The sequence below is a fragment of the Osmerus mordax genome, chromosome 12 (genome assembly GCF_038355195.1).
Source record: "Osmerus mordax isolate fOsmMor3 chromosome 12, fOsmMor3.pri, whole genome shotgun sequence".
Taxonomy (NCBI): domain Eukaryota; kingdom Metazoa; phylum Chordata; class Actinopteri; order Osmeriformes; family Osmeridae; genus Osmerus; species Osmerus mordax.
The window spans coordinates 12,761,562-12,778,242 of NC_090061.1; the positions used below are offsets into that span (position 1 = coordinate 12,761,562).

The 16,681-nt window shown below is 47.4% G+C and overlaps 1 protein-coding gene across 1 annotated transcript; it reads left to right on the plus strand.

Moving 5' to 3' along the window:
• Positions 1-5,317: 5,317 nt before the first annotated feature.
• Positions 5,318-11,153, plus strand: adrb2a (adrenoceptor beta 2, surface a). Its single transcript, XM_067247813.1, has 2 exons — positions 5,318-5,564; positions 6,184-11,153. The coding sequence occupies exon 2, from the start codon at positions 6,187-6,189 to the stop codon at positions 7,459-7,461; it is 1,275 nt and encodes a 424-aa protein (XP_067103914.1). The 5' UTR covers positions 5,318-5,564; positions 6,184-6,186; the 3' UTR covers positions 7,462-11,153.
• Positions 11,154-16,681: the final 5,528 nt, after the last annotated feature.

Consider the following 16,681-nt stretch of genomic DNA (forward strand, 5'->3'; position numbering starts at 1 on the left):
GGGTTTACAAAAACACCTCTGGGTTTAGAAATACCCACTGTAGAAAATAAGAAAAACCTGAAAGATGGGTTCAAGTTCAAGCCAGTTATCCTTTCATCTGTGAGAGCGGGCTGACGACTTAACACGGAAGGTCAGAGTGGTCATATCAGCTCAAAGTCAACAACGTGACGGGGTCTAGATGGGATACGGTTAACCTCCAAAGAGAGACCCCGAAGAAATCATAACATCTTACAGAATGAGTCAGTGAGAGAGATCGAAAGGGAGGGAGGGAGGAAGAGAGGGAGAGTGAGCGAGCGAGCGAGAGAAGGGGGGAGAGGGAGAAGAGAAACGGGGGAGAGAGGGAGGGTGGAGAGAGAGATAGAAAGAGAGTTAAGTTTCTGTACAGCCCCTTAATTTCCTCTCCCACACCTGAAACGAGTCATTTTCTCTGGGGAGTCTCAGTAATGGCCTCCAGGTATTGTTCCCAACAGAGAGAGTGGAGAGGGGAGAGGCGGGGAGGGGATGTAGAGAGGGCAGGGTCAAATGTAACATGTTTTTGCTCCAGAGTGGAGTTGGATGAGGGGGGGATTTGAATGGATCGCTGGAGGGCGAGGGGTTGGGGAAAGCAGACGAGCTGCATTGTTGGAGAAGAAAGGAGAGGAGAGAAGGAAGGGAGAGGTAAGGACAAGGAAAGAAGGGACAAGCGAAGGAGGACAAACGGAACGGACAGACGAAGAGTGTCGAGAGGAGAGGAGGATAACGCTTGCCAAACCACTTAGCGATTTTCCAAAAGTCAAAGGAAGAGTGACAGGATACAGGAAGAGGGGACGTCAGAGGCAGGGGAAGCCAGACATGAAGAACATGCCTCCGTTCCAGCCTCCCAGCCACCCAGCCTCCCAGCCCCCTGGCCCACCCCGGCCCATTACACCCCTCCCCCCAGGCAAAAGAGACACAGCAGAATCGTTTTTCCCAGTCGTGACAGTTCCAGCACATTGAAGGTACAAACAATACCGTACATGCAGCATGCAGAGTTCATTTTAATAAGACTGCTCAGTCCTCATAACAACCATTTGCTACTACCATAAGCCAGGCCTCACATCATAAAACTCTCCCAAATACAGAGACAAAAGCATCAAAAGGGAGACCTATATGGTCCGACACCTTACGATGTGGTGGGTCACATGACCAAGACGCAGGTCTGCGGAGAGGTGACGGCACAGCAGCGACTGTCATCGTCCTCCTGTTGCGTCAGCGCTCAGGCAAAGCCGTTGGCCACGCTGGCTGGTCAGGAGCAGCCAGCGTGGGTTCTGGAGAACATCACTGCTCTCTGCAGTCCCTCTGGAGCAGGCCTGCACACACACACACACACACAGCAAACACACACAGACAAACACACACACCGACAAACACACACGCACACACAGAGAGTTCACCTCAGGTCGTGGTAGTTCCAAACTCATACTCGTACCCGCTCACACAAGGGCTTTTGTGTCCATGTCTACGCAGGCAAATTCATTGTCAGACAAACCTTCTCCCTACTTCTGCATATGCTACAGTGCTTGCTTACTTAGACTGCACTCACGCACTGAAGAATACATGTATGGCACAGAGGTGAGCTGAGAACTAAACCAGTTGTCCTCAGTCATACTGTATAGAGCTGCAGGTTATATTTCGTGCAGTGTCATGATCTTGTCAGTATCGTTGCTTGGGAGGCCTCTGATGTACCAACTGTCCTGGAGGCAAGCAGAGCCAGTGGACGGTATCTATGCTATCAGCCTGACTGCTCCCACTGGAGTTCAGAGAGGGACACACACACTCGAATAACGTCACACACATACGCCCTCACACACACACACACACACACACACACTCTCACATCCTCACATACACGTACATCCTCTCTCACACACACAGAAATACACCCTCGCACACACATGCCCACGTACACCCAACACACGCACACACAACCGACACACGCTCACACGCACACACACACACGCGGTTGATAGAGGCAAAGAGCAATGCACTTCCAGTAGAGTAGATTGTCTAGGCGCTATGATCCAGAGCCAAGAACAACCAACTAGACGAGAGCTTTATTAATATGAACTGGGGCATTTGACGCCCCGCCATTTCTCTCTTGCCCTGTTTCAGACCCCTGAACAGATCTGGAGAAAACCTTTTCCAAATGGAGGCTTTTTCCTGTATTGAGTTTGGCATTATGTCAGAGAGAATTTTATCTGGGATTGTCAAGGTTAATGGGATGTTGTAGTCTGCCCTCCTTCTAATCTTTGAAAGACTATGGATGTGGAAGCACACGATCGCACGCTCACACACACTCACACACACTCACACACACACGCTCACATGTTCCAGAACAGCGTGCCTTATTCTTCAGTGTGACACTGTTCAGACCCAGGGAGTTCCGAGCCAAAGGAATGACAAGCAGAAGAACTGGAAGACAGACGACAATAAACTTTTGTAAACCGACTCTGAAAAGCCCTTACATTCTAGAGTGGTTTATCTGTCCTGAACACTTTGCCCTGTTCTCATCTGGGTTGCAAAGTTGCCTAACAATGTGGTCAAAATGCGGAAGAAAAACATATTGTGGGAGATGTAGCAGAAAGAAACGTCATATGAGACCAGTCACCTAACGTAATAGAACCCATGAAATTAGCTTGTGAGCTAAATGTTGCTAAGTGTCTGTCCTTACAGTAAATAACATGTAGGAACAATCATTATGTAGCTCATTCAACCATATCAGTCAAACACAATCAGCCTTCTGCAAATCACCCAATGTGTTCCTCAAACATCCCATACAACACATAGGGGCTTCTCCATTCTGCACAGAATGTCTCCTTATCTCTCCCACGGAGATTCAAAGGGTTTGCCCAGATGGATTTACTGTTGTGCCGACAGACAAACCAATCAACATCAGCCCTGTGTCTCTGATCAAGAGGGAGTCATGACAATGGGATTAATCCAGGAATGGACTTTTATGGATTTTCCAAACATTTCTCAAGGACCACATTTCTTATGGGCAATAAAAGGATGATATGAAAAGATTTGTGATTTTGTGTGCTTTTCTTTTGATACTATGTGGATTTAAATATATGTTTTAATGAAACTTCCATTCCCGTAGAGCTAGGTCAGTCAACCGTACATGTACATGAAGCTAACATTAAAAGAACAATAATTCCACTTTATTTTGTATCTGTACAAAGATGTCCGGTGCATTCTTATAAAAAAATTGTGAGCCAGCCTAAGTGATTAGCATCTAGAGTAGATACAAATGGAAGAGGGGGAGCTGGGACAGCACAGCTTTGACCAATCAACTTCTGACCTCAGACACAGGACTCCTGTACTCTGAACTCTATAAAACTGTGACAATCAATCTTTAGGTCCATCTATGCCACAACAATGATAAGCATACTTGGCATTACCAAGGATATCACCGAGGCACACAGTTGTGCCATGACAATGGGGCAGGATCAATTCCAAAACTCAATTTTCATTGCAAACTTAACGGATTAAGATTCAATTTACTTGACTTAACTCAGTTATCTTGACCCGGGTCTTTTTATTGTATTCGGTTAAGTTACACCATTTCATTGAGTTCACTGAAACCAAACCATCTCTCATGTCATATGAATAATCTAACTTCCTTCAGAAGACTGATTCTTACATATTAAACAAACCCATTTTCCTTGATTTGCCTAAGTGATACCAAAGTGGTGCCTCGTTAAAATGCAATACCATTACTATAAAAACTTACATTGAATCATGTTTACATAACGCTAACTAACAATGACATGCATTTACTTTTGTGGACAGGAAGTCCTTGTTCTGCTATCGTGACCATCTATCGTGCTCAGTACTGAGCTGAGTTGTGAGCTGGCTCCATGTCTGTCTAAAAGTTGGTTGCTTCCCTCCGAAATCCTCAATCATGCATAGCTGGATTTGACTATAACGTGTCATCGAGGAGGCCTTCCTGGTTTTCGCCGTCAGATGCTTTCCCTCAGTTGGGGTCAGGGACAGCTTCTCATGACAGACATATAGACTGTGACACAACATTTGTTGCCGGGTCGACACAGACAACAGTAAGTTTGTATGTTGAATGTAAATCCACACTCCGTGCGGCATGCAAAATTGCCCTTGTTTTTAATACCCTTTACTAATAAGGGGAACATGTTCGTGCCCGAAAATATGATGTTCTTCAGACTTGTAAACAGAGGAACAGCTAACAGGTAATGCAATAGGCCTAAAGTAAGCTACCATGTGTCTGGATTCCTAGAGTGACTTTGAAAGGATTGTTCATGACAAACCCATTACATTTGACACGTTAACACAATGATACAAATTGCGTATGCCTTGAAGAATCACAAACCAGTTTATCTGGGTGTGTTCTGGGAAAGCAAGAGGCTAACACATTCCTGCTCTGATTTCTATTCTTTCGTTATTGTCCAAAGGATATGTCTTTTTTTGTTTTTATTTAAAGATGTTATCTGGAATACTCTCATTTCACAAGTTCCAAAAAGCAATTGAGATCATTGTGAGATGACACGTGAGCTGACTGGAAGTAAGCTTTTTTTCCCCTTCAGGACTGAAAAAAAGACTTCTGGGATGGTTAGCTGGCAACTGACAGAGTGGGTGAAGCGTCGGGATGGTCTCTTTTAGGCACGGCCAACTGAAAACCACACAATAAATCAGCAGTTAGGCTCTAACTCAAGCCAGCGAGGATAAATTGGACTCCTTTCATTGGTCCAAATGCACTGTTTCATCACCTCCTTCTGCCTTTACTCTCACCTGAGAAAGAGAAGTGTGACGATGGAATGATCGCTCTGACCCTGGATTTGAAGATGAACAAGCTGCCAAACACTGGGTCTGGGGGATCAGCCTGAACATTGTACTGAGACAAGAACGTGTTGCATAAATGTAAAACTGAAATGAAATAAAAGTGTTTCTTTAATTTCACCAATGTTTCTGGAGGAGGAAGAACAGGGAACGAACAAAAAGTACCAGGAGCAGCTTGTGTTTGTACACTTCTTTTATCTCTTAAAGAAGTTCTGCCTCTCAGGCTCAGTTAGGTGCAGTCATGCAGCCCTGCAGCAGGGGTAATACGAAAACACACACACACTCATACACACTACACACACTACACACGCTACACACGCACACACCACACAAAGTCATGCAGCGGCAGAGCCGCGGTTCAAACTATCAGCAGCTTCCAGCTCTCGGCAGGCAAGGCACCTGATTGGCTGAGGAGTTGCCATGATGTCATGGCTGAATGTTATAAGGACTCTGACAGACAGCCTGGGAGCCACATTAGAAGAAACACCGCTCAGGAGAGAGTGAGGGAGAGGTAGAGAGAGGAAGAGGGAGAGTGAGAGAGAGGCACATACAGATAGAGAGATCAAGTCAGAAAGAGACAAAGAGAGAAAGGGAGAAAAGAAGCTAAAGCAAACTGGATTTACAATGGGAATCTGACACAGAGTACTTTATGAATTGAGGACATATCCACACCATAAGAATTATTTAATGAAACTTTGTATGGGAGCCCGGGAACAGGACTTCTACCAGAGGAGGTTAGTAAAACAAGTTTCTTAATGGTAACCCCTGACTTGTGAACATAAATGCACCTCTATGGACCTAAATTAAATTAGTGTTCTCCTTTTCTTAGTCTTATTGAAGAAGCATGACAAACATTATTTGAATGCCCATATATTGCATTGAAATCTAATTCACTTGAATTAGATTTGATGATTTGTTTGGACTTGCATGTGCACATTTATAGTTTTCACTATATATATTTGATATATGTATGCTTTACATCTGTACTGTAAATAAAGATTTGCATGTGTGTCAGAATCCCGGATAGGATCTCACTGTGCCTCTGTGAACTCTGTGTTCTTTCTGCTCATTGCTTCTTCCCTTTTTTTGTTTCATTCTTGCCTCTCCTTCCCTCTATTTTCCTATTCTATCTCTGTTATTTTCTCTTTTTCTCTTTCATTCACTTTCTCCTCTCTCTCTCTCTCTCTCCCTCTCCCTCTCCCTCTCTCTCTCTCTCTCTCTCTCTCTCTCTCTCTCTCTCTCTCTCTCTCTCTCTCTCTCTCTCTCTCTCTCTCTCTCTCTCTCTCTCTCAAACTCTCGTCTCCCCCTTCCCTCTCTCCTGCATTCTCTGTGCTTTATTGTCCACATCTGCAGATCATGGGAAGTCCAGCCCCTGCCGTGTTCCTCAACAACGTGACAGGGGAGGTGAACGCCTCAGGGTCGGGCCCGGGCCAGGATGGCGACGAGGCCGGGTACAGCGAGGTGCAGATGGTCCTGCTGGGCATGGTCATGGCTCTGCTAGTGCTGGGCATCGTCTTCGGCAACATCCTGGTCATCACGGCCATCGCCCGCTTCCAGAGGCTCCAGAACGTCACCAACTGCTTCATCACGTCGCTGGCCTGCGCCGACCTGGTCATGGGGCTCATCGTGGTGCCTTTCGGCGCCTGCTACATCATCCTCAACACCTGGCACTTTGGAAGCTTCTGGTGCGAGTTCTGGACGGCGACCGACGTGCTCTGTGTGACGGCCAGCATCGAGACACTCTGCGTGATCGCTCTGGACCGCTACCTGGCCATCACCTCTCCTTTCCGGTACCAGTCGCTGCTGACCAAGTGCAAGGCCCGGGTGGTTGTCCTGCTGGTGTGGGTCATCGCGGGCCTCATCTCCTTCCTGCCCATCCACATGAAGTGGTGGACGTCGGACGACCTCAAGGCGCAGCAGTGCATCAATAACACCAACTGCTGCGAGTTCAACACCAACGCGGCGTACGCCATCACCTCCTCCACCGTCTCCTTCTACATCCCCCTGGTCGTCATGGTGTTCGTCTACAGCCGCGTCTTCCAGGAGGCCAAGCGGCAGCTCCGGAAGATCGACCGCAGCGAGGGACGCTTCCATCACACCCACAACAACAACGCCGCCGCCGCCGCCGGGGCTCTGGAGAGCAACGACAGCCGAGGGGCCAAGAAGGTCAAGTTCTGCCTGAGGGAGCACAAGGCCCTGAAGACCCTGGGCATCATCATGGGGATCTTCACCCTCTGCTGGCTGCCCTTCTTCCTCCTCAACGTGGTGATGGCCATCTGGAAGGTGGAGGGCATCGACCTGACCTTCCGCATCCTGAACTGGATCGGCTACGCCAACTCCGCCTTCAATCCTCTCATCTACTGCCGGAGCCCCGAGTTCCGCTACGCCTTTAAGGAGATCCTGTGCTTCAAGAGGAGTCGCTTCCCCAACCTGGGACCCAACAACGGATATGTGTACAGTGGGCACAGCTGGCAGAGCGAACAGCAGGGTAGGAGTAAGGGCAGCTCAGAGGACAGTGACCCCGCCGAGGGAAGTCTTGGGAAGGGGGAGAGGAGCTGCGAGAGGGTGCTGACGGACAGAGCCACTGACCCGAACGGGAACTGCAGCAAGGGTCTAACCACGGTTCTTTAACCTTCCGCCCGCCGGACCCGAAGGGACTATTTACCATGTGCTTTCACTGCGGCAGAGGGACTAACTAAACACTTGCGTGCTTTTTTTCCCTCCGAGTGCTGAAGGTAAGAATGGCGGACAAGGCAAAGAGTGGGGTTTCTGGTAGGTGGGTGGAGATAGAGACATGGGTGGGGCTGTGGGGGGGGGGGGGGTTACCTAATCCAAGAGGTTGACAGGTAGACCATTTTTGATACGTTTTTTGTTTTGTTTGTCTGTTTGTTTTGTATACAGAGTGATTCTGTTGATTTTTCCATCTACCTCAGCATATGGTTTCTTTTTCTTCTTCTATCATTCATCTGAACGTGTCATGGTGATTCACTGGCCAAAGCAACCAAGCTCGACTGACGCAGTCTTTATCATTAGTTTAAGGGAAGCCTATACTCCCTAACCTTAGAGAGCGTGGGAGAGAAGGAACACATTCTAAACCTGGTTGGTACTCTCTCTCAACTGTCAACTGAAGACTAACATTCCTGCAGCAACGGCAGAATGCTTTGAAAGGGGTGGAGTTTTTTTTTTTTCTTGATAAAATTCTTTGCATTTTTTATGTACATCTTTAATTTCTACTGTGAGTAAGACAAGCGACGACAGGTGCAGTGGAACTAGTCTCTCTGCCGTGTGTCTCTGCTGCCAACGTTTACGCCACAAACTGTCGAGCGACACTCCCAACGCAGCGACCTATTGTTTTATATAACCTGTTGCGGAGGAGTATCGGTTGCCATCGACTATAACTCGAGAGACGTGTACATTCACTGAATATTTGAAATAATCACCGCACTTCAGTGGTGGCATTGAGGGACGGCTTGGGGCCAATTCACAATTAATTTGGATGTTTTAGGTTATACAATAGGATAAGTCAGACAGAGTCCTTTCACTAACTGTCCCTCTAGAGAGAAATCATATTACAGGTTTAACAGTCTGCAAAAGTATAATAATTTGGGAAGGTTAAGCTGAATACAGAATCTCTTTTCTTGTGTACTGTCGGCACACAGCTTGTCATTTGAATAGCTTATGCAATTTTGAGCCTTGCTAATTTAACGGACCATTACGTCCATCACTGATTCACTTTCATCATGTGCCCCATCAACTCTGTACGCCCCCTCCCTCAACACAGGAGCCCTGCTTGTCTCTCACAGGTCTCTCTCTGTTGATGAGATGTGCCGTTGTCGTTGTGTTCAGGCAGACACAGTGTTTACTGAAACCAGAGGAGCAGTTTCATTTGCTAGGGAAGGAGTGGATAAACTGCGACTGAATAACAAACAGGATGAAAATAGGCCAGAGATAAAAAAGTCCCTGAACAGAAGGTTCTGACTTCTGAACCCATTAAACATAAATGGAAGGATAGGTCCGACAGTTCTGATTGGACTCTGGCTGACTAACTGCCCTGTTGACGTTTCATAAAAGTATGGACGTTAGGAAGATCATCACATGGTCCAGAGAGATACCGACCACTAATTTGCTTAGTTTCACCGGCCGCTTCTGTATGTCTCTCTCCACACCCTCTCCCTCTTTCTCTCATGCTCACCCTCTTAGTCTCTCTGTCGTTCTCTCTACTTCACAGTCTCGCCAATCTCCCTCTCTCTCCATTACTCTCTCTCTCTCTCTCTGGCTTGTTCTACTTAACAAAGTTAGTTTCCTCCATGGCTTCTCTCTCTTCATCCCTCTAACCTCTCCTCCTTCTCTGTCCCTGTCTTCTGTCAACTCTGGCTTCTCCCTCCACGGTGGCTTGCGCTCTTCAGGAAATGCCTCAGTCCAGAATCAGTCCATTATCTCTGCAGTTCAGCCGCACAATCCAACGACTCCCCCCCCACTCCCCCTTCCCCCAAATCATCGTCCTGGACAGATTTCCAGATTAGGGAGAGTCACGTTTTCAGAGTGCAGGCTGGCAGGAGCCGTGCAGGGACAGAGCTGCTCTGATACCTTACTCCCAGTCCGGAGTCACATGGGGATATCTGGTATCGTTTTAGCCGCGGCCGTCGGCTCTCGAGAGCGACGGTTGATAACAGGGGTTTCCGATTTAGACGTGACCCGAGTCTCCCGCGTCCAGGAGGAGGGGGAGGCATGCGTACCGGAGATGGGGTTTCATGGGTAATCACCTTCCCCCAGTGGGGCGCGTGGTCTGTAGGATGCTGAGATCAAAGTCGGCGCGCGCTAAATGTGTCCACTATTCGGCCCGGGGGGGTGGGGGGTGGGGGATGGGGGGGTGGGGGGGGGTGGTGGTGGGGTGCTTCTCTGGCAGTCTATATGAGTGTTGGTGACCTGTGCTTTTGTGCGCGTGGCGTTCCGTTTCAGAAGCGCGGCGAGCTCAAAATTGGGAACGTTGTTCCTGCGGAGGAACCTGTGCTGCAGCTTCAGGCCAGCTGGCAGGGCGGTGCGTGAAAGAAATGTCGAGATACTGTACGTCACTGTGCTGCGCAAGTTGTTTTCTTGTGCGTGAGTGTGTGTGTGTGTGTGTGTGTGTGTGTTTAGGCAGGTTAGTGGGGAGGGCGTATACTGTATTTTTGTATGAATAAAAACATATGGGTTCATTGTCAAGTGGAATGTTATGTACAAAGTATTTGATACTATGTGTCACTATCATGCTGTAAAACTTGTAAAGAAAAAAGATTACAATGACATGCGTAATTTCAGGGGTAAGACACAAAGCCTATGTTTAAAATAAGGATACTTTGAATACTTCCCACCCCCAGTACTAACGGTGGGTGCGTTTCACTGTGTTTGTGCCTCTGTGGGTTCTGTGCTTCATTCTTTGTGCCAAACTGATGTTGTTCCTTCGATGTAAGTGGAAGAGGTTATGAACTCTGCTTCCACACTGCTCTCTCCTGGCCAGGGCAAAGCCCTGCACCTGTGTCTGAGGGCTTTCCGTCAAAGTAAGGCTTTCTCGCATGAGGTGTCAGAAAGGAAGGTGTCTAACTCCGACCAGGCGTCAGGAGACGATAGCGCTCGGTGCGATGATTTCGAAACGAACAAGTTGACTCTGCAACATTCCAAACGCAACTCAAGAGTGTGAGGAGATGCGTACCCGCCGGGCTACTTTCCCTCCCCTCGCACACTCACACACGCTCACACGGGCACTCACTGTACATACAGCACTCCCTACATAGTGAATCCATTTAATGTAAATAATGTAATCGTGGCATTTTGTGAAATGTGAATCATGTGAACAAAGTGTAATGACTGCAGCGAAGCTGTTCAGATCTTTTAGACACGAGCCATGTTGACTGCGCTGACACGCGTGCACTCCCAAGGTCAAATTCCATTTTACTTGAGTGTTATTTCTCGTCCAACTCAAGCCTTCACGGTTCACGTGTGAGATCTTCAGTGTCTTCTAGCGCACCGCTATCCATGAAAGACATTGTCCTTGGGAAACAGCTTGAAACTTAGTAGCTAAAGCTCATTTGTGGAGTAAACAGAGTAAAACATCACACTTAAAATCTGTTAGGGGCTTTAGCATCATGGCCTGAGTGAATATGTTGTATCAGTTGAACGTTTACTGTATGTTTCCTTTTCGAGCTGTTTTCACACAGTATTGGTCACGTTTTTTTTTTAATGAAATGTCGTGAAATGTGTGCAGTTGTCCTGTGGTATTTATGAGGAAAAAAAAACAAGTGTAGTATGACATTTGTATTGGAGTAATAAATGAAGTATTTGTTCCAGGTCCTGTCATTGTTCGTTTTTTTCCCGTGAGCGAGCCTCAACGTGTGTCTGTTTCAGGTCAAGCAAGACACACTGCCGCCATCAAACACACACCAAATACATGCCATTTATGTAACACATGACCATTCAAAGGCCGAATTTAACAATGTGACACGCCGTACCAAACATAAACCATGGAATTCATTATGACATCTAAACCATGTGATGACCTTTCTCTCTGTCATAACCTCGCCTCTGAATGCCTCTTTGTGGATCCCCAATGTGTGATTGTGGGGCCTGCGGCCCCTTGTTTCCCAGCCTCCCCCTCCCTCCCCTCCCTCCCCCCTCCATCCCCTCTCTGTGGGGGTCCGAAGCCAGCTCTTATCAGCCACAGTGCATGACATAGACAGATCACACAGTATACAAAACCACAGCACAAACAAACACAGACTGATTCCATCTCTATAGGACAGGGAGTTCGCTGCCTGCATGCGGCAGTCAGACATCAGACCGCGGCAGCCATGGTTATTTAAGTCTGGGAAGACCAGCACCGAGCATGGGACTCGGATGGAGGGATGGAGGGATGGAGGGAGGGAGGGAGGGAGGGGGAGATATTGTCCGAGAATTCTATCCACGGCGAGGCCTGTGTCCTGGGTCCGGGGGTTCCGACTGATGACATTTTGGTCTAGATCACCTTCTTCTATTCTGGTGTGGGCCCGCAGAGACGGAGCGGAGACGTATTGAGTCGTAAAAATGTCTTCAAACCTGGCGTGGGACCAGGAAGTGAGAGAGATTAGAGAGAGAGAAAGAGAGAGAGAGAGGAAAAAAGAGAGAAAGACTGTGGAGAGTGGTGGGAACGTATGCAATGTCCTTCTGCTGATTTGAGAGGAAAACGGCTTCTTAATTTGAATGGAAGATTATATAGAGAATGCTGATTTGTAGATGTATGTGCCTGGGGCAACATGAGCTATTAGTTTTGATCAATCTGAGGTCACTCATAAAATGAATTTATTTGTACTTATCTCCAGTAGAATGGGCACACTGTTTTAAATGGACTGCATATATATCTGAGTGTTTTAAAGGTTACTTTCTCTCAACACTCAATGTCAACATGTGTCTCAGACACATGATGCCTGTATTTGTATGACTACAATGCCACTCTTTATCAAGCATAGTGTGTGTATGAGTGTGTTCGTGCATGAATTCCTAAATGTCCTCTTCATTCCCAAGGCAACCATATAGAATTTGAGGCAACTTCATGCTCAGGTGAAGCTTTAACCTGACTCCAATCCTCTCCAGGTAAACATTACATGCAGCAAAATCTGCCAGGCCCACCCCGGCAACACCGTATGTCACCACAACCTTTTACCGAGCCAGGGTGTTCCATTGGCCAGTCAGCATGTTATCATCCTACGCCCAGTTGGGTTCCTGAAACAAGCGCTTGGATCACAACAGGGAACGAAACGCTATCAAACTGCAGCGATGCCTCCTGATGGTAGACACAGGGAGCAGATGTCTGTGGCGCCAGCGAGGCCCTGGTACAGTACAGAGCCATGCCCCAGTTGGGTCTCTCCTAATGGGCACGTTTATTTTGATAAGCCTGCCCTCCCGACTCCCCTCCTCCCTCTCCCTCTCCCCCCCTCCCTCCTCCTCCCTCCTCCCTCCTCCCCCTCCCCCTCCCTCCTCCCCCTCCCTCCTCCCCCTCCCTCCTCCCCCTCCCCCTCCCTCCTCCCCCTCCCTCCTCCCTCCTCCCCCCTCCCCCTCCCTCCTCCCCCTCCCTCACCCCCCTCCCCCTCCCCCCCTCCCTCCTCCCCCTCCCCCCTCCCTCCTCCCCCTCCCTCACCCCCCTCCCCTCCTCGCCCTCCCTCCTCCCCCCTCCCTCCTCCCCTGTCAATTGCTGTAATTCCACTCTCCCTTTCAACATGCTGGGCGGATTAATGAGGCCTGTTGATAATCCAATTCACGGCGTTCCAATTACTGCCACAGCCGCACGGCGTCCGGCAGACTGCTGACACGGACATAAACAAAGTGGGAAAAAGCCCTCTGCCGTAAATTAGTCAATTGAATTGCGGGAAAGCAATGACAACGTCCTAGCCACGCTGGAGACGTCTTCACTGTAAGTGGAGCCGCTTCTGAGTTTGGAGGGCTGCTCTCCTCCAGTCCTGCGTGCCTGAGTTTCAACCGCCACCGTCATGTCAGTTGTCGTGTCTGCTCTCTCTCTTTCTCTCTCTGTCTCTCTCCAGTGTTTCCCGTTTAAGGTGAAGCAACCCACAGAGCTCTTTGTGTGTGTGTGTGTGTGCCTAAGTGAGTTTTGGTGTGTGTCAGTGTTGTAGTCAAGACCACCTAAACCGAGACCGGGTAAGACCAAACCACTCAAAATACACAAACAGTAGGGTTTGACTAGGTCATAGCCTAAGTTAGATTTGATCTGTAACTGTATTTGAACAAAAAAAGTTGTGCTGTGTGCTTATGGCCAGGCAAGACAGCCTATGTTATTTTTCTTCTTTTTCTTAGAGGCGCATTAGTAGGCCTACTCGGTCTCTGCTTTCACATCTCTCTCTCACCCAAGCGAAGGAGCGCGCTACCGCCGCGTTTAACTTAACATTATGAAGTCGAAGAGTTATGCAGCTGACATGAGTAAACGTTGATGTAACATAACATTATATTCATCATTATCTACATTGCTTTATGTGGCCTGGCTCGTTATCACAAACAAAATCTGGCAAGCAACTGCAACTAACGCCCTAAAACATCTTTAGACAGCCACTGTTTCGCCCATCTTCCTCATTCACTTTTGGGGTGCAAGGAGGCGGGATGGGTAATTTCAAATTAGAAATGAGTTAAGTTATTGGTTGCATTTGAAGCGTGACGTTTTACATCCAATAACAGTAATGATATTAACAAATAAATTAAGTGATATTCCCGCAGCTGTGGTCTTGACCGGTCTTGAAATAAAATCCAGAGTCCTCTTTGTCCGAGACCGGGACAAGACCAAGTAAAAATGTGGTCGATTCCGAGGCAAGACCGAGACCTTCAAAATGTGGTCTCGAGACCGGTCTCGAGTACTACAACACTGGTGTGTGTCTATATTTATGTGTAAGTGTTTGTGTTATGTGTGAAATGAATGTGTGTGTGTGTGTCCTCGGCATTCTGGAATGCTGGTTTACAACACCAGTTGTGCTAATCACCATCCTCAAAGGGCTCATGAACCTGTTTATATGTGCCAGTGAGCTACAGTATGAACATTACAGTGTTTCAGCAAGGACCTCTGAGGCCCCGGTTACAACACTGTCTATGGGGCCCAAAACACTCCCTATTACCTCACTACTGTGTGTGTGTGTGATATGTGTGCGTGTGTGTGACGTGTGTGTGTGTTTGACATGAATGTGTCAAACGAGCTGTTCCGGACTCAAGGTCAAAACTGCAAACCCCAGGAAGATGGGTTTCATTCTGTACCCAAGACCAAGAAAAATACAATAAAAGTGCCTCCTAACACACATCCTCGGGTAGTCACGGCAACACGTGGAAGCTCATTCCCACGTCTGCTGCTTGGGTCATTTCCTGACCATTTCTTAAAGGATTCTTATTCTTTTTCTTATCATTATTGCCCATTTCTCATAGTGTCAAATTCAAATTGGTCAAACTGAAACTTTGTTTGATGGCCATCTGGCTCTAGGAAGAGTACGGACAAGCTTGTCAACAACCATGAGAGCAAGATGAGGAAAACATTGATGAATCAAATGATGAAAGATGCACCCTGCACTTAAACCCCATCCACACACACACCAACACACACACACAGGCATACACACACACACACGCACATCCACTTTCCGCGCCCTTGCGCTCCTCCTTGTCCGCGATGTTCTTTCTCTTCTCCGGTTAATGATTTTGCCATTACATGTAATTCACTGTCTTGTTACTCTCTGTAAGAACACTGCATCTGCCAGATGATGACCTCTCTCTGGCTTCTCTGCAGCATCCCCCCCCCCCCCACCTTTCTCTCTCCCCTCATCCTCTCCGACCGCCAAAGGAACTATTCATATGGACTGTTTGTATTTGATGTTGCAGTCATCACACATATTTCACAAAAGTCCCCTTCTACAATGATGTTGCCAGTGCGAGAGGAGTGTCGTCGGTATAACACCTGCTTTTCTGTGTGTGTGCTGCTGAGTGAGTGTATGTGTGTGTGTCTGTGTGTGAAGACGGCCTCCAGGCCTAATGGATAATTTGTTCACCAGTCAGCAGTGCCAGGGATGAACAGCCAAAAAGAGAGCTTCAATAATAAATGAGTTCCATTTACTATTCTGTCCTTTGTCATCTGGACTCTACAGGCCAGCCATGTTTTTCTTTCCTTCCCTCCTTCCCGCTCTCATCTTCTCTCTCTCTCTCTCTCTCTCTCTCTCTCTCTCTCTCTCTCTCTCTCTCTCTCTCTCTCTCTCTCTCTCTCTCTCTCTCTCTCTCTCTCTCTCACACACACGCACTCCCACATAGACAGACAGGCATACAGACAGATCTGTCTATCCACCTATATATCTATCTATCACTGAATTTTTATCTATTACTATCTCTTTTTTCTTCTCTTCTCCCTCCCTCCTCACTTTTTATTTGATTGATAGCCGGGGCTGAACAGAGAGAGGACATTTAGTGCTTGGTTCTGAGTGGTTACAAGTTGAATGTAACATCTTTTTCTTTATTGGTCTAGAGAAACAAATAATTTACTTCACAAAAGTATGCAAAACAAGCCACAACAGTAAACTTGGCACTTCTACCATTCTCTCGAAGTTTGCAGTCTGAACATCAAGACAATTGTGTGTATGTGTATGAACAGAGCTAGACAAAGAACATGGTGTGACTGCAGTCAGAGAAGAGACGTTCTAAGAGCCCCTCCCTGGCTCTGCCTGCTGGGCCTCGTCCTCCATGCCAGCCCCACATGGAACAGGAAGGAAGCAAAGACAACTGGTGTCATTCCCACCAGGGTGGCCCTGTCAAGCTCTCTACCTCCAGGACTGCTGTGTCACTTGCTCTTTCTCTCTCAAGCTTACACGATTGATCCATCAGGAGTCCAAGATCCATCTCCACAGCCCAGTAGACTGAAGCCTAATAAGGAGACAGGAACACAAAGGAACACTGGAACACTGTGTGGAGAGACGACCTCGATGAACGTACCATGTGACTCAGGAGATGAAGATTCTAGTCTTTCTCTGGACCCGCCAGAGGGAAAATGGATATTTAATTGAAGAAATATTCCACATTGATTATTGTATTTTCTTTCTGTTTAATGTCCGGCTGGACTAAAAGCATGTTTTTCATTCAGAGAGCACAGTGTGTAAAATGGAAGACAGGCGTTGGTATTCTAAACACGTAGCGGGCCAACTGCAAAAGGTTTGCCATGGGTAATGCATTTAAATGTTCTTATTTTCTGACCAGACTCACAAACATGAAGCATTTTTTTTTCTTTTTTAGGGTATATGTGGTCACTGGACACACTCCAGTTAGCATGACATATTCAGCAAGGTTTATCTGGCAGATAATAAGGAAAGTAATG

Bases quoted from the DNA above. Each gene is read 5' to 3' on its own strand.
- adrb2a (XM_067247813.1), top strand. From the start codon at position 6,187: ATGGGAAGTCCAGCCCCTGCCGTGTTCCTCAACAACGTGACAGGGGAG.